The sequence below is a fragment of the Thalassophryne amazonica genome, chromosome 15 (assembly GCF_902500255.1).
Source record: "Thalassophryne amazonica chromosome 15, fThaAma1.1, whole genome shotgun sequence".
NCBI lineage: Eukaryota > Metazoa > Chordata > Actinopteri > Batrachoidiformes > Batrachoididae > Thalassophryne > Thalassophryne amazonica.
The window spans coordinates 93,739,513-93,758,130 of NC_047117.1; the positions used below are offsets into that span (position 1 = coordinate 93,739,513).

At 47.7% G+C, this 18,618-nt stretch overlaps 1 protein-coding gene across 1 annotated transcript in view; it reads left to right on the forward strand.

The window, feature by feature from the left end:
* Positions 1-18,618, forward strand: part of LOC117526684 (Kv channel-interacting protein 2-like) — a 63,919-nt gene that overhangs the window by 23,070 nt on the left and 22,231 nt on the right. Inside the window, exons 2-5 of the mRNA XM_034188736.1 lie at positions 151-249; positions 2,918-3,042; positions 3,934-4,003; positions 4,116-4,282. Coding sequence (XP_034044627.1) covers positions 151-249; positions 2,918-3,042; positions 3,934-4,003; positions 4,116-4,282 — 461 coding nt within the window. The remainder of the gene's footprint in view (positions 1-150; positions 250-2,917; positions 3,043-3,933; positions 4,004-4,115; positions 4,283-18,618) is intronic.

Genomic DNA, 18,618 nt, shown 5'->3' on the forward strand with positions numbered 1-18,618 from the left:
CTGTAGTCTTTACCGCGACCTCCAGCTGGACAGACACTGCAAACGCTGAAGCACAGGACAGAAATTTGTCAAAATTAAAGTTTGTTTGACCTTTTGACCTCCATGTGGGACATGCTGAATCTAATCTTTGCTCTGGTTGGTTATTTCCAGGTAACCTACCATCCAAACCCAATAAAAAGACCATCAAGCAGCGTTTCCTCAAACTCCTCCCATGCTGTGGTGCCGGCTCAAATCCGTCACTCAATCAAAGCAAGTTCTTCTTCAGGGGTACACGTCTTCACTGTCCCCTCTGTTGTCGCGCGTTGTTTTTGTCATCCTCTCTGTTGATGCATGTCATTTTCATCATCCCCTGTCGCTGCACATCACTTTCGTTGCCCCCTTTGTTGCTACAAGTCATTTTCATCATCCCCTCTGTCGCTGCACTTCGTCTTCGTCATCCAATCTGTCGCTGCACTTCGTCTTCGTCATCCCCTCTGTCGCTGCAAGTCATTTTCATCGTCCCCTCTGTCGCTGCAAGTCATTTTCATCATCCCCTTTGTCACTGCACGTCGTCTTCTTCGCAGAAAGCGACATCTTCGTCATCCCCTCTGTCGCTGCACTTCGTCTTCGTCATCCCCTCTGTCACTGCACGTCGTCTTCTTCACAGAAAGCGACATCTTCGTCATCCCCTCTGTCACTGCACGTCGTCTTCGTCATCCCCTCTGTCACTGCACGTCGTCTTCGTCATCCCCTCTGTCACTGCACGTCGTCTTCGTCATCCCCTCTGTCACTGCAAGTCATTTTCATCGTCCCCTCTGTCGCTGCAAGTCATTTTCATCATCCCCTTTGTCACTGCACGTCGTCTTCTTCGCAGAAAGCGACATCTTCGTCATCCCCTCTGTCACTGCAAGTCATTTTCATCGTCCCCTCTGTCGCTGCAAGTCATTTTCATCGTCCCCTCTGTCACTGCAAGTCATTTTCATCATCCCCTTTGTCACTGCACGTCGTCTTCTTCGCAGAAAGCGACATCTTCGTCATCCCCTCTGTCACTGCACGTCGTCTTCGTCATCCCCTCTGTCGCTGCACTTCGTCTTCGTCATCCCCTCTGTCGCTGCACTTCGTCTTCGTCATCCCCTCTGTCGCTGCACGTCGTCTTCGTCATCCCCTCTGTCGCTGCACGTCGTCTTCGTCATCCCCTCTGTCGCTGCACGTCGTCTTCGTCATCCCTTCTGTCGCTGCACTTCGTCTTCGTCATCCCCTCTGTCACTGCACGTCGTCTTCGTCATCCCCTCTTTCACTGCACGTCGTCTTCGTCATCCCCTCTGTCACTGCACTTCGTCTTCGTCATCCCCTCTGTCGCTGCACGTCGTCTTCGTCATCCCCTCTTTCACTGCACGTCGTCTTCGTCATCCCCTCTTTCACTGCACGTCGTCTTCGTCATCCCCTCTGTCACTGCACTTCGTCTTCGTCATCCCCTCTGTCGCTGCACTTCGTCTTCGTTATCCCCTCTGTCACTGCACGTCGTCTTCGTCATCCCCTCTGTCGCTGCACTTCGTCTTCGTCATCCCCTCTGTCGCTGCACGTCGTCTTCGTCATCCCCTCTGTCGCTGCACTTCGTCTTCGTCATCCCCTCTGTCGCTGCACGTCGTCTTCGTCATCCCCTCTGTCGCTGCACTTCGTCTTCGTCATCCCCTCTGTCGCTGCACGTCGTCTTCGTCATCCCCTCTGTCGCTGCACGTCGTCTTCGTCATCCCCTCTGTCGCTGCACGTCGTCTTCGTCATCCCTTCTGTCGCTGCACTTCGTCTTCGTCATCCCCTCTGTCACTGCACGTCGTCTTCTTCGCAGAAAGCGACATCTTCGTCATCCCCTCTGTCGCTGCACTTCGTCTTCATCATCCCCTCTGTCACTGCACGTCGTCTTCGTCATCCCCTGTCGCTGCACATCGTCTTCGTCATCCCCTCTGTCGCTGCACTTCGTCTTCGTCATCCCCTCTGTTGCTGCACTTCGTCTTCGTCATCCCCTCTGTCGCTGCACGTCGTCTTCGTCATCCCCTCTGTCACTGCACGTCGTCTTCATCATCCCCTGTGTCGCTGCACTTCGTCTTCGTCATCCCCTCTGTCGCTGCACTTCGTCTTCGTCATCCCCTGTGTCGCTGCACTTCGTCTTCGTCATCCCCTCTGTCGCTGCACTTCGTCTTCGTCATCCCCTCTGTCACTGCACGTCGTCTTCGTCATCCCTTCTGTCGCTGCACTTCGTCTTCGTCATCCCCTCTGTCACTGCACGTCGTCTTCGTCATCCCTTCTGTTGCTGCACATCGTCTTCTTCGCAGAAAGCGACATCTTCCTCATCCCCTCTGTCGCTGCACTTCGTCTTCGTCATCCCCTCTGTTGCTGCACTTCGTCTTCGTCATCCCCTCTGTCGCTGCACGTCGTCTTCGTCATCCCCTCTGTCACTGCACGTCGTCTTCATCATCCCCTGTGTCGCTGCACTTCGTCTTCGTCATCCCCTCTGTCGCTGCACTTCGTCTTCGTCATCCCCTGTGTCGCTGCACTTCGTCTTCGTCATCCCCTCTGTCGCTGCACTTCGTCTTCGTCATCCCCTCTGTCACTGCACGTCGTCTTCGTCATCCCTTCTGTCGCTGCACTTCGTCTTCGTCATCCCCTCTGTCACTGCACGTCGTCTTCGTCATCCCTTCTGTTGCTGCACGTCGTCTTCTTCGCAGAAAGCGACATCTTCCTCATCCCCTCTGTCGCTGCAAGTCATTTTCATCGTCCCCTCTGTCGCTGCACGTCACTTTGGTCGCAGAAGATGACATCGTCCTCGGTGTCCCCTCTGTTGCTGCATGTCTCCTTGGTCACCCCCTCTATCGCTGCACATTGTCGTTGTCATCCTCTCTGTCATTAATGAATGATTGTTGTAGTTTTCTTTTTCCTGCAGGAAGTCTCAATCATCAAGGTGAGCTGTCCACAGTTTGCTGCCGACCCGATGGACTGGACAGTCTCATCCAGCAGACCAAGTTCAGCAGGAAGGAGCTGCAGATCCTCTACCGCAGATTCAAAAATGTCAGTCAAATGTTAACATGTTTTTATGGCCTTTTGATTCGGTATAAGCAGGTGACATTGAACAGCTTTGATGTTAACCGTTAACCAGGTGGCCAAGTTAACCACATGGGGCAGGTTACAGAAAACAACTAACCAATCAGCGGAGCTTTGATGGTTTCAGGTGTGAAATTATGTCAGACTGCTGAATTGAAGTTGATGTTAACCCCTTAATGCCTATTGTCGCATATATGCTACAATATTTGACTCAAATGTGCAACTTACCAAACTGATCAGTATGCCTGTTGACGCAAATTTGCAACATACCATTATGATTATTATAACATTATAACATAAAGTCATTACCAAAATTACTATTTATTTTTTGTGCAAAAGTGAAATTAATAATCTCAACATTATTTACCATCTACTTAAAGGCAAAAACACACACAAAACATTTTTTTATATACAGCTATATAAATACAGGCGTTAAGGGGTTAATTATATCCAAACGAAAATGGGGAGATTTACAAACAAACAAACAATCAAAAAGATTCCTCTTGATGTCATTTTAACTTTGGCCAGGGACCACTGTGCGGACTCAGGGGCCGCCGTGCGGACTCAGGGGCCGCCGTGCGGACTCAGGGGCCGCCGTGCGGACTCAGGGGCCGCCGTGCGGACTCAGGGGCTGCCGTGTAAACTCAGAGGCTGCCGTGTAAACTCAGAGGGGCCGTACAACCTCAGAGGTCGCTGTGCAAACTCAGAGAACTTTGATTTCCAGGATTATCTTTATGTGCATGATGGAGCAGAAGGTTCCTCAACTAAACCTCAGGAAGGTTCTGATGTTCTCCTGGATGGCTGAGAACCTTTATTTTGGAGTGATGGAGTGTCAGTGGAGTTTTGTCATTTCCACAGGAGTGTCCCAGCGGCGTGGTGACCGAGGAGACTTTTAAAACCATCTACTCCCAGTTCTTCCCTCAGGGAGGTCAGTGGCACTCAGGACATTAAGAATCATCAGTTCATTTTGCAGCTTTGGGTTTGACCTTCATCGTGAATTTTGTCACTGTTTAATGACATGTGGTTTCTTTATACTGCAGATTCCAACATGTACGCCCACTTCCTGTTTGAAGCTTTCGACACCCAAAACAAGATTAAACTTTTTTCAAGTTTTAACAAAAACATGAAATCTTTTAACCAAAAAGAAATAGATGGGGGACATGAAGCTTTCCAGGATAATAATTTTCTGCATCATGCGAGCAATGAGGTAAAGGCAACTACATCCACCTGTGAGTTAGTGAGGGACACAGTGGGACTCCAGGAACTCCAAAAACAGTGATGAGTGGACAAGAACGTGAGAGATAACATCAAAATACAAAATCCAATAAGGCTGAAGTTTGGGGCAAAGAAAAAAACAGGTGACTTAAATCACAGGAGGAGGAGTTACATCTATCACACAGATCCCACACACCCCGGAGGGCTTGGTGCCCGGTTGTGGCACCCCAATCACACTCTCCAGTGCGAACTGTGAATCGGTTCTCCCCCTTGGATTTGCCAGATGTGAATTCTCTGAGCCCACGAGTGACTTCCACTCCTGTCTCCAGGCCGAAACACCGGACTTTAGTGATAGGGGATTCTATCACCCGCAAAGTCAGGTTACAGATGCCGGCTGATGTTAAATGTATTCCTGGGGCCAGAGCTCCCGACACTGCATCTCATCTTAGTGTGCTGACGCTGCAGAAGGGAAGACAGACGAAGGAACATGACATGAGATATAGTCACATAGTTATTCACACTGGCACCAATGATATCAGGATGAAGAACTCAGAGGTCACAAAAATGGACATAGAGAGGACTTGTGACCTTGCCAGAAAGATGTGTCGGCATCGATTAATAGTCTCTGGTCCCCTCCCCTCCTGGGGTACTGATGAGACATTTAGCAGGCTGACATCATTAAATAGGTGGCTGGCGCAGTTTTGTAGACAGCAAGGCTTTAGCTTTATTGATAACTGGCCTTCGTTCCGGGGCCACCGTGGCTTGCTGATGCTGGACGGCCTCCACCCTACTGGGGAAGGCGCCGCCATCTTGTCTGCGAACATAGATAGAGCTCTACAGGGAGGGTAACATTAGGAATCTACAGCAGGCCACGGAGCAGGTGATTAGAGACCCTGCAAGGCTTATGACAAATGTGGATGTGGAATCCATTAGCTTAGCGGGAAATTTAGTACAGAAAATCCACTATGGTGATAGTGCAGTTTATCTGCCAGGGAGGGAAATTCAACAAGTTGAGACTGTGGCCTGCTCCCATATATGTGTCCATAAAAATCATAGATGGATATGCTTTGCAAACTTAATACCCATTACTGTATTGGATTATGTTGAAATTGAGGATGGCCCGGTGGTTGTTCCAGCAATAGCAAAGATTTCATGTCTGCTACCTACAACACGCATGGAATGTCTTAAACCCAAACCTACTTCTAGGCATCTTATATATGCTACTCTGGAACCACCCCTAAACCCAAACAGTTCAACTGTCAACCCCACTGAGGTCCTTAGACTGGGTCTCATTAACATAAGATCACCATCCTCAAAATCATTGTTGATCAGTGATCTAATTATTGATCATCACTTAGATATGATTGGGCTATGTGAAACCTGGCTTAAACCTACAGCTGTCCTCCCCTTAAATGAGGCCTGCCCACCAGCATATACATTTAGTCACGTCCCTCATGATGCAAAGCAAGGTGGGGGTGTTGCTCTTATTTATAAATCTAGGTTTAGCTTATTAGCTGTTGGGGGTTACAAATATCACTCATTTGAGCATCTGATTCTCCACTCTGCTCAGGATATTACACATTGCCAAGGTCAGAAGAATAAAAATTAGTCGTATTACTTTGTCACTGTATATAGGCCTCCTGGCCCATATTCTGAATTGTTAGATGAATTTGATGCATTCATCTCTAACTTGGCAACTAGTGTAGATAACATTCTGATCATTGGTGACTTTAACATTCATATAAATAAGACTTTTGATCCCCTCTGCAAATCATTTATGGAAATTGTGGATGCATTAGTATTTCGGCAATGCATTCGGGATTCGATGCACATTAGTGGAAATACCCTGGATCTTGTTCTCACACGTGGTATTGCTGTCACGAATATTGACATCATGCCTCTTACATCAGTGGTGTCTGATCACTCATTAAGTTTACAGTTTCACTGCCGTGTTTAGTGGAACAACAACCTTATATGTCTTTACGGTGATGCATCAACTCAACTAAGACTGAACTCGAAGCTAGACTGCCTGATGTCTTAGCTTCACATTTGACAAATACCCAGTCAGTAGACAGACTTGTGGATAGTTTAAACTCAGTGCTCAAAACAACACTCGACATGATTGCACCACCTGTGTTAAAACTGCGCTCCTCCAAATCACAGTCACCTTGGTTCAATGATTATCTGCGTGACCTCAAGCATAAAGCAAGAGGTCTAGAACGGAAATGGCGTCTGTTACCAGAAGTGTAACGCAGCAGCTCAGCGACAGCCCCGATTAGCAAGGGAAATAAAGCACGTGGCCATCTGTCTTCAGCATGACTGAGATTCTGGTTTATTAGCTTACGTCATCATATAAGCGACAACAGGTCAGAGGTCATTGAATAATAGAAAAATAAATAAATAAATAAATGTACAATTTGAGAGCACAACAGCACAACACCAGTAATAATAATTACAAATATTAACACCCCCACTTGCTCTCAGATTGCCAGACTCTGTTAGAAAAAGTAGAAAAATTCCAAAACATACAAGGTAGTACACTCTTAGTAACACCCAAAAAGAAGTTTAGAGAACTTCAGTAGCTTATGCTTTGTATTTTGTCATTATATCTGCTAACATCTTCTCTGTTGGACAATAATGTAATGTCACATTTCCTTCATTCACATTTGACCTTACAAAGTGATATTTGATGTCAACGTGTTTACATCTTTGCCTGCTCACTGGATTTTTAACTAATGCAATAGCACCTTGATTGTCTTCTAGGATTTTGGGTGATGCAAATTCACATTTATCAAAACCCTTGAGTAGTTGTGTCAGATACAAACACTCCTGTACAGTTGCCGCGAGTGCCATGTATTCTGCCTCGCAAGTAGATAACGCTACTGTTGGCTGCTTTTTGGTTTTCTAAGACCCAACAGGCCCATTTTCATTTAGACATGTACAGTATCCTGTAGTACTGCGTCTATCCATGGCATCTGCTGCCCAGTCAGCATCACTGTAGGCATAAATACCCATTTTATTACTGTCACTTTTCCTGTAACATAACACTTTGTTCTTTGTCCCTTTCAAATATCTGAGTACATGTTTAGCAGTAACCCATTGTTCCTCTGTAAGACTGGTAAAGTACTGGGATAGCCTGCTTACTACAAAGCTTAAATCTGGTCTTGTACAAGTAGTAAATAAGGCTTCCTACTGCTTCTCTGTACTTTTGCACATCCTTCAGCCCATTTCCATCAGCTGTATAATTACGTTTTTGTTCACAGGGTGTTGAACGAGGTTTACTGTCCTGCATGTTAAACCTTTCCAATAGCTTCTCAACATATTTCTTTTGTGACATTTTTACATATTCATTTGATTGTTCAAAATCAATACCTAGAAAATATTTGAGTTTGCCAAAATCTTTCATCTTGAATTTAGTAGTGAGCATTTCTTCGGCTGTTTTCATTGCCTTCTCATCACTTGCTGCTATGAGTAAGTCATCAACCCAGATGATCTTATCATTTGTTGTCTCTTTTGCATAAATACAATGATCTGATTGGTTTTGGACAAACCTATTTCCAATCAACCATGAATGTAACATATGATTCCAATTACGACCAGATTGTTTCAATCCGTAAAATGACTTTTCAAGTTTATAAACCAGCTTTTCTTTAGAATGTGTTTTTATCTCGTACCCCTCTGGCTGCTCAATGTAGAGTTCACAATCCATGGGCACATGGAGATAGGCAGTCTTAACGTCCATCTGGTGTAAAAGTAAGTTTTCCTGAACTGCTTTCTGCATTAGTACTCTCACACTGGTCATACAACCCCTGGCAATAATTATGGAATCACCGGCCTCAGAGGATGTTCATTCAGTTGTTTAATTTTGTAGAAAAAAAGCAGATCACAGACATGACACAAAACTAAAGTCATTTCAAATGGCAACTTTCTGGCTTTAAGAAACACTATAAGAAATCAAGAAAAAAAGATTGTGGCAGTCAGTAACGGTTACTTTTTTAGACCAAGCAGAGGGAATAAAATATGGAATCACAATTCTGAGGAAAAAATTATGGAATCACCCTGTAAATTTTCATCCCCCAAATTAACACCTGCATCAAATCAGATCTGCTCGTTGACATTGACCCTATGTGTCTTTTTGCAAGGAATGTTTTTGCAGTTTTTGCTCTATGGCAAGATGCATTATCATCTTGAAAAATGATTTCATCATCCCCAAACATCCTTTCAATTGTCCAAAATATCAACATAAACTTGTGCATTTATTGATGATGTAATGACAGGCATCTCCCCAGTGCCTTTACCTGACATGCAGCCCCATATCATCAATGACTGTGGAAATTTACATGTTCTCTTCAGGCAGTCATCTTTATAAATCTCATTGGAACGGCACCAAACAAAAGTTCCAGCATCATCACCTTGCCCAATGCAGATTCGAGATTCATCACTGAATATGACTTTCATCCAGTCATCCACAGTCCACGATTGCTTTTCCTTAGCCCATTGTAACCTTGTTTTTTTCTGTTTAGGTGTTAATGATGCCTTTCGTTTAGCTTTTCTGTATGTAAATCCCATTTCCTTTAGGCGGTTTCTTACAGTTCGGTCACAGACGTTGACTCCAGTTTCCTCCCATTTGTTCCTCATTTGTTTTGTTGTGCATTTTCGATTTTTGAGACATATTGCTTTAAGTTTTCTGTCTTGACGCTTTGATGTCTTCCTTGGTCTACCAGTATGTTTGCCTTTAACAACCTTCCCATGTTGTTTGTATTTGGTCCAGAGTTTAGACACAGCTGACTGTGAACAACCAACATCTTTTGCAACATTGCGTGATGATTTACTCTCTTTTAAGAGTTTGATAATCCTCTCCTTTGTTTCAATTGACATCTCTCGTGTTGGAGCCATGATTCATGTCAGTCCACTTGGTGCAACAGCTCTCCAAGGTGTGTTCACTCCTTTTTAAATGCAGACTAACGAGCAGATCTGATTTGATGCAGGTATTAGTTTTGGGGATGAAAATTTACAGGGTGATTCCATAATTTTTTCCTCAGAATTGAGTGATTCCATATTTTTTTCCTCTGCTTGGTCTAAAAAAGTAACCGTTACTGACTGCCACAATCTTTTTTTCTTGATTTCTTATAGTGTTTCTTAAAGCCAGAAAGTTGCCATTTGAAATGACTTTAGTTTTGTGTCATGTCTGTGATCTGCTTTTTTTTATACAAAATTAAACAACTGAATGAACATCCTCTGAGGCCGGTGATTCCATAATTTTTGCCAGGGGTTGTATCTGCTGTTGGAGAGAATGTTTCATCATAATCCACTCCATACTTTTGACTATATCCTTTTGCCACATAACGTGCTTTAAATTTATCGGTGCCATCTTCATTCTTTTTGATTGCGTATACCCACTTACCCCCCACTGCAGTCTTGCCTCTGGGTAAAGTGGTTAGTGTGAATGTCTTATTGTCTCTCAGTGACTCGATCTCATTGTCCATTGCTCTGATCCAGCTGTTGGAGTCGGATGACTCCACTGCTTCCTGGAAAGATTGTGGTATTCCACAGGCCAGTCTATAACAATAGTCAATGTTAGTGAGCACCTGATCATCACTGTCCATGTCAGTATAATACTCACCCAGGTAACTCGGCTTCTTTCTGATTCTGGTTGGATACCTTGGACTGTTAGACTCATTAACCTGTGCCTCACCATCCATCACAGGCTTTTCTGATTCTTCCTGTAAACTAGTCTCTAAGGACATGCTCGGTTTTGGTGCCTGCCTGTAGACAGGTTTGGTTCTCTCATAATCGTCATCATCCGATGTTACTCCTGTTTGTGTCTGCTGTTCCACATTTTTCTTTGACACAAATTTTAACAATCTGTTCTTTTGGACTTTACCACTGTCTGGATAATAAACCAAGTAAGCCGGGCTGTTTTTGTCATACCCAATGAACACTCCTTCTTCACACCTAGTGTCCAGTTTCTTTTTGTCTTGCTTGTAAGCATAGCACACAGACGCGAATTTTTGCATCCTTGAAACATCTGGTTTCCTTCCAGTCAACATATAATATGGTGTTTGCTTTGTGCGGTTATTAAAACACCGGTTTCTGATTACTGCCGCTGTTTGTACAGCAAATGGCCACAATGTTTTTGGCAGATCACTTTCAATCAACATACACCTAGCCATGTCAAATAATGTCCTCCAGTTCCGCTCTGCTGTGCCGTTCTGGTGTGGTGAGTACGGCGCAGATGTCTCGTGTCTAATGCCATTTTTGTTTAGTAGTGACTGGTAGTCTTTTGACATAAACTCAGTCCCATTATCAGATCTAATACGCTTGACCTTCCCATAGGGGGCAGTGTCAGCCAAGAATCTCTCTGTTGCACAGACAGTATCACTCTTTTGTTTTAGGAAGTAAACAAAAACTGCACTGGAATAATCATCAGTGAATGAAACCACATATCTGTAACCATCTGTGGACACAGGATCTATAGGCCCTGCTAGATCAGTATGTACCAGCTGTAACACTTCTTTGGCTCCAGCATCAGGCTCCCTGTTTCTTGTCTGAACAAACTTTCCCTGAATGCACACTTCACATGGTGCTATAGGTTTTTCTACTTTACCCTTAATGGTCATACCTTCAGCCACTTTTGACAATTTCTGTACATCATCATGGTTACAATGACGAGTATTTTGTGCCATGTCTGTAAGTCAAAACAACCATTACACATGTCATTACCTTCATTTGATGTAGTAGGAAGGTAGTACAATTTGTTTAGCACATTAATAGGGAAAACAGTACCATCTTTGTGTTTGAGGGCGTCATTTCCTTCCTTAAAGATCACCGTTGCTCCACTAGCCGTAGCTGCCTTCACAGAGAAGATGTCCTGTGGGTAAGAAGGGATGAATAAAGCGCTCCTCAGTGTGGCTGCATGGTGCTGCCCTTTGGTGTCGATCAGGACCACCTCTGCATCCCCACACTGCTTGGCCACTCCCTGGTACTTGGTTCCATTGGCCAACTCCACACAATGAGTCTCTGCCTTGAAGCTTGCATCAAAACTTTTGAACTTTGTCTCATTCGTGATTATGTGTGATGTTGCCCCAGCGTCAACTCCTCGCCCTGGATAGGTGTCCACTTCTGCGTCCCTCATCAGGAAAGCATAAGCCGTGTTTCCACTTTCCTCCTCAGACACCTGTCTGGCATTATCTCGCCTCGGTCTGCGTCTGCAGTTTGCATCTCTGTGTGTAGCACTTTTACAAAAGCTGCACCACTGCTTTCGCTGGCATGTTCTAGCTTTGTGTCCTTTAATGCCACATTTGAAGCACACCATGTCTACCATGTTCTTATTGCAGCGGGATGAAAGTCCCGGGTCCCAATTGAAAAGACGTTCCCGCTAGCTTGGCTAACGGGGAATTCCCCTTCGGCTGACCTGGTAGAGGAATGGTCTTTTGTGCGAGCCGCGCGGGTTCGATCCCCACCGTCGTCCCGGCCATGAAGGTCCTGCTGCTTCATTATCTTGCACACTTGTGGATGCGGGATATGTTTTGGCTTTGATCTTCCACACATTATCCCCGGATGGTCGCACACACATTTTCTCAGTGTCTTCAGATGACCTTAACTTTGTCTGAAAACATCATGCTCTCATCACTTTGTGTCACATAGATGGCGAATGGCTTGAACGGCTCCGGTCAGCCTTTGAGCACCATGGCAATGATCAAATCATCGCTCATAGCTTCCCCTGCATTTCTCAATGCTGTTATAATAGTCTCTGCTCTAATAACATACTCTGTCACGCTTTCACCACTTGATTTCTGGAGATTGGTCAGCTCAGTATAAAGGCTAATAATGCGTGGTTTGCCTTTACCTGCATAATATGCACGTAGTATCTTCAGTGCTTCTCTCCCATCATCAGGGACTTCTCTCATGATCAAGGTCAAACTTTTATCATCCAAGAACTGTATCAACTCAGCATACGCCTCTGCATTTTTCTCTTCCTCAGTCTCATCTTCATCACAAGGTTGGTAAAGTATCATATCTTTGAGCCCTTGTAAACGCAAATATCCCAGGAATTTGGTCTCCCAGAGTTCATAACCTTTTTCATCTCCGTCGAAGACCAGGCGGGAGCATCTTCCACCTGACCGTTCCATCCTCTGGGCACACATGTCGAGGCTAGCACGCTATAACAGCTTCCCTTTGCTCTCGGAGCACGCGGTCCATCGCGACTTTCTCCTCTCTCCTCAGCGCTAAACGTTTGCCAAAACTTTATCTATGGAACTTCCTGGGCCCATAACCTGTTACCAGAAGTGTAACGCAGCAGCTCAGCGACAGCCCCGATTAGCAAGGGAAATAAAGCGCATGGCCATCTGTCTTCAGCATGACTGAGATTCTGGTTTATTAGCTTACGTCATTATATAAGCGACAACAGGTCAGAGGTCATCGAATAATAGAAATAAATAAATAAATAAATGTATAATTTGAGAGCACAACACCAATAATAATAAATACAAATATTAACAGCGTCGTTCAAAATTAGAAGTATTTCACCTTGTGTGGCGTGATGCTATCTTAGACTATAATCATGCATTACTGGCTACAAAGCAGACTTACTACTCTGATTTGATCAACAAAAACAAGCATAACTCAAAGTTCTTGTTCAACACGGTGGCAACACTTATTCATGGACAACCACCTGTAGTTCGCTCTCCTTTTACAACAGAAGATTTCCTGGATTACTTTGGGAAGAAAATAGAAGACATTAGGTTAAACGTATCCCAGCATGCCTTAATCCAGCCACTACACCCTGCTATTGATGTGGGTACCACTACTGAGGTATTACATAGATTTACAGAATTTGACAGTATCTCACTAGACATGCAGACAAAACTCGTAACGTCAAGAAAAAGCACAACCTGTTTATTTGATCATATACCAACAAAACTGTTTAAGGACCTGTGGTCCACTCTTGGGCCGACTGTGCTGGAAATTATTAATCTTTATTTAACTTCTGGATCTGTTCCTAAATATTTTAAATCTGCAGTGATTAAACCATTACTTAAGAAACCTAATCTTGACCCCAGTGTATTGAAAAACTATCGGCCGATATCACATCTATCATTTTTCTCTAAAATTCTGGAAAAAGTGGTGTCACGGCAGCTCGTAGACTCTTACTGAGAATAATCTCTTTGAGCCACTGCAGTCTGCTTTTAGAAAATATCATTCCACAGAGACGGCTCTCACTAAAGTGGTGAATGATCTTCTGCTTACAATGGATTCAGACACCACTACGGTTCTGTTGCTGTTAGATCTCAGTGCTGCATTTGATACCGTGGATCATCATATTCTACTTGATAGGCTGGAAAATCATTTTGGGATTACTGGGAGTGCCCTTGCATGGCTGACGTCATACTTGACCAGTCGTTCTCACTGTTTTGTACAGTAACACTACCTCTAACCTTAGTGACATGAAATTTGGGGTTCCACGGGGTCTGTCTTAGGCCCCCTGTTTTTCTCCCTTTTTATAGCACCCCTTGGGCACATATTGCGGCGTTTTGGGATTACCTTTCACTGCTATGCAGATGATACTCAGTTATACATGCCAATAACTGCTGGTAATCTCGCTCACAAAAAAATCCTTAGAAGATTGCCTTGCAGCAGTGAGAAGTTGGATGTCTAGAAACTTCCTGCTTTTAAACTCTGATAGGACTGAAATGATGGTTCTTGGTCCAGTGAGACATCGGCATCAATTTGACCAGTTAACGCTCAGCCTAGGCTCGTGTGTCATACATCACACTGACAAAGTGAGGAACCTTGGGGTAATTTTTGATCCTTCGTTGTCCTTTGGCCTCCACATTAGAAATATTTGTTGGGAAAGTGTAGTGACACGGACCCACAACAGGGGGCGCAAATGAACGGTCAATAGATGAGCCAAAAAGTAACAATTTAATGTTGTGAATGTGCACAGCGAACATACAGACAATCACAGAATATCATAACAGTCAATACACAGAGGTGACGTGTGGGCAGGCTTGAGGATAGAAGACGTCTGTCCTGAGAAGAGCCGGAACCACACGATTTCCGCCGCCCCAGAACCTGGTGAATACTGGAGCCGCCAAGTCCCGAATTCCCAGGTGATCACCGTCCCCGACTGTCGGATCCGGTACTGCTGGCGAAGAACAAAGACAGTCAAGTGTGGGTGTGTGTACACCCAGTAACAACAACGGTGGGAATGCCACCTCCACCTCTCATTCAATATGTTGCAGCGGTCTCAGCTGAAAAGGAGCGCCGTCTTGCACAGCCTCCTCACAAACGACCGGTTCTCCTGCAAATTCTCACAATAACAGAGTTACAAATCTCACAAAAAGGCTGAGAGTATTACCTCCTATGAAGTATGATATCTCGGCAACGAGGTGGAGATGACGTCTGGTCTTTATGGAGTGAGATGATGTTGAGTAGATGGGTGACAGCTGTCAAGAGGTAATGAGCGACAGCTGTCACCCCCGGCTGTGTCCATGGCGGCAGCGCCCTCTCGTGCCTGAAGCCCGCACTTCAGGCAGGGCGCCCTCTGGTGGTGGGCCAGCAGTACCTCCTCTTCTGGCAGCCCACACAACAGGACCCCCCCCTCAACGGGCGCCTCCTGGCGCCCGACCAGGTTTGTCGGGGTGTCGGCGGTAGAAGTCGGCCAGGAGGGCCGGATCCAGGATGAAGCTCCTCTTCACCCAGGAGTGTTCTTCGGGTCCATACCCCTCCCAGTCCACCAAGTACTGGAACCCCCGACCCATCCGACGGACGTCCAGGAGCCGGCGCACCGTCCAAGCCGGCTCCCCATCGATGATCCGAGCAGGATGCGGCACCGGTCTGGGAGCACAGAGGGGTGAGGTGTGGTGAGGTTTGATGTGGGACACGTGGAAAACCGGATGGATCCGCAGTGAAGCCGGGAGTTGGAGCTTCACTGCGGCAGGGCTGAGGACTTTGAGGATCCTGAAGGGGCCAACGTACCTGTCCTGAAGTTTTGGGGAGTCCACCTGGAGGGGGATGTCCTTCGTGGAAAGCCACACCTCCTGCCCGGGCTGGTAAGCAGGGGCCGGGGATCGCCGGCGGTCTGCATGGGTCTTCGCCCTCGCCCGGGCCTTCAACAAGGCAGAACAGGCGGAGCGCCACACCCGACGGCACTTCCGCAGGTGGGCCTGGACCGAGGGCACACCGACCTCTCCCTCCACCACGGGAAACAACGGGGGCTGATACCCCAAACACACCTCAAATGGGGAGAGGCCGGTGGCAGAAGACACCTGGCTGTTATGCGCATACTCGATCCAGGCCAGATGGTTACTCCAGGCCGTCAGGTGCGCGGATGTGACGCAGCGGAGGGTCTGTTCCAAGTCCTGGTTGGCCCGCTCTGCCTGTCCGTTCGTCTGTGGATGGTACCCGGACGAGAGGCTCACGGTGGCCCCCAGTTCCCTGCAGAAGCTCCTCCAGACGTGTGAGGAGAACTGGGGACCACAATCAGAGACGATGTCGGAGGGTATCCCATGCAGACGGACGACGTGGTGGACCAGGAGGTCTGCTGTCTCCTGGGCTGTTGGGAGCTTCGGGAGGTCCACGAAGTGGGCCGCCTTGGAGAATCGGTCCACTATCGTGAAGATGGTGGTGTTGCCCTGGGACGGCGGGAGGCCCGTGACGAAATCCAGGCCGATGTGGGACCAGGGGCGATGAGGCACCGGCAGCGGCTGGAGGAGTCCTTGGGCCTTCTTATGTACTGCCTTGCCCCTGGCACAGGTGGTGCAGGCCTGGATATATTCCCGGACGTCGGCCTCCATAGACGCCCACCAGAAGCGCTGCCGGACAACTGCCACGGTCCTTCGCACCCCTGGATGACAGGAGAGCTTGGAACCGTGACAGAAGTCCAAGACTGCAGCTCTGGCCTCTGGTGGGACATACTGACGGTTCTTCGGACCGGTTCCAGGGTCCGGGCTCCATGCCAGGGCCTCCCGGACGGTCTTCTCCACGTCCCAGGTGAGGGTGGCCACGATAGTGGACTCCGGAATGATGGGCTCCGGTGGATCCGACAGCTCTGTTTTGACTTCGTCTTCGTGTACCCAGGACAAGGCATCCGATCTCTGGTTCTTGGTCCCGGGGCGATAGGTGATCCGGAAGTCGAAACGCCCGAAGAACAGTGACCAGCGGGCTTGCCTGGGGTTCAGCCGCTTGGCGGTCCTGATATACTCCAGGTTCCGATGGTCAGTGAAAACCGTGAATGGCACAGATGCTCCCTCCAACAGGTGTCTCCACTCCTCAAGAGCCTCTTTCACCGCAAGGAGTTCTCGATTGCCGACGTCATAGTTCCGTTCAGCCGGGGTCAACCTGCAGGAAAAGTAGGCACACGGGTGAAGAACCTTATCGGTCTCTCCGCTCTGGGACAGCACAGCTCCTATCCCTGAGTCAGAGGCATCCACTTCAACCATGAACTGGCGGCTAGGGTCGGGCTGCACCAAAACTGGCGCAGTAGAGAACCGTCGTTTCAACTCCTTAAACGCGGCTTCGCACCGATCCGACCAGGTGAAGGGGACTTTTGGAGAGGTCAGGGCTGTCAGGGGGCTAACTACCTGACTGTAGCCCTTAATGAACCTCCTATAGAAATTAGCAAAGCCGAGGAACTGTTGCAGCTTCCTACGGCTTGTTGGTTGGGGCCAATCTCTCACCGCCGCAACCTTGGCCGGATCAGGGGTGACGGAGTTGGAGGAGATTATAAACCCCAGGAAGGACAAAGACGCGTGGTGAAACTCGCACTCACAAAAAACTCAATCTCCTCCCGATGGTTTCCAGACACTACCAGAGTTACTGGTTGTGCCTTGTGTGTGAGTAAAGGGAGGAGGGTGCCATCTAGTGCCCGCACCTGCAATGGCAAAGGAAGCGCCACCAGAGGGAGCCCTACCTCCCTTGCCCATCTGCTGTCTAGCAGATTCCCTTCTGACCCCGTGTCCACCAGTGCTCAGGCTTGAAGGGTTAAATCCCCGCTCAGGATTGTGACTGGGAGTCGTGTGGCAATTTATGTGTGTCTCACTTGAATGGTTTGACCCCTCCTTAGCCCAGTCTCTAAGGGCGGTTGTTGTCGTTTTGGCCGTTTGGGGCAGTTTCTGTGTGTGTGCTCAGTTGAGCTGCAGAGAAAACACTCTCCACGGATCAGCCTCCCCATTTTGGCCCTGTGCGTTTCCCTAATAACGTCAGCAGGGGGAGCTGTTGCCCCACAAAGCGCTGCGGCTGTGGAGCGTGGGGAGGGCGGCGCCTTATCGAACCCGGAAGGGAGAGGGGCGGCGCGTATCCGGTCACGTCCTTCACCTCGCTCCCGACGGCGTTCCTCCAACCGATTGTCTAACCGTATAACGAGATCGATAAGCCCATCTAAATCCTGCGGTTCCTCCTTAGCTACCAGCTGCTCCTTCAGAACCAACGACAGTCCGTTTACGAAGGCGGCGCGGAGCGCAACGTTATTCCAGCCGGACCTCGCAGCCGCGATGCGGAAGTTGACTGCATAAGCGGCTGCGCTCTCGCGTCCCTGTCTCATTGACAGCAGCACGGTTGAAGCGGTCTCTCCTCTGTTAGGGTGATCAAACACTGTTCTGAACTCCCCCACAAACCCAGTGTATGCTGATAACAACCGTGAGTTCTGTTCCCAGAGCGCCGTAGCCCAGGCGCGTGCTTTACCCCGAAGCAGAGCAATCACATAAGCTATTTTACTAGCATCAGACGCGTACATGACGGGACGTTGTGCGAAGACGAGCGAACACTGCATAAGAAAGTCCGCGCACGTCTCCACACAACCTCCGTACGGCTCAGGAGGGCTTATGTATGCGTCAGGGGATGGTGGGAGGGGTTGTTGAACCACCACTGGAACGTTTATATCCTGCACAGGGTCGACAGGAGGACAAGCCGCAGCAGCGCAGAGTGAGATGATGTTGAGTAGATGGGTGACAGCTGTCAAGAGGTAATGAGCGACAGCTGTCACCCCCGGCTGTGTCCATGGCGGCAGCGCCTTCTCGTGCCTGAAGCCCGCACTTCAGGCAGGGCGCCCTCTGGTGGTGGGCCAGCAGTACCTCCTCTTCTGGCGGCCCACACAACAATATTACTAGGACTGCTTTCTTCCACCTGCGAAATATAGCGAAGATTCGTCCCATCCTGTCTATGGCTGATACTGAGACCCTGATCCATGCATTTATCTCTTCTAGATTGGACTACTGCAATGTTCTATTTTCTGGTTTACTGCAGTCCAGCATTAGGGGTCTCCAATTGGTTCAAAATGCTGCAGCCAGACTTTTGACACAAAGCAGAAAGTTCGACCACATTACACCC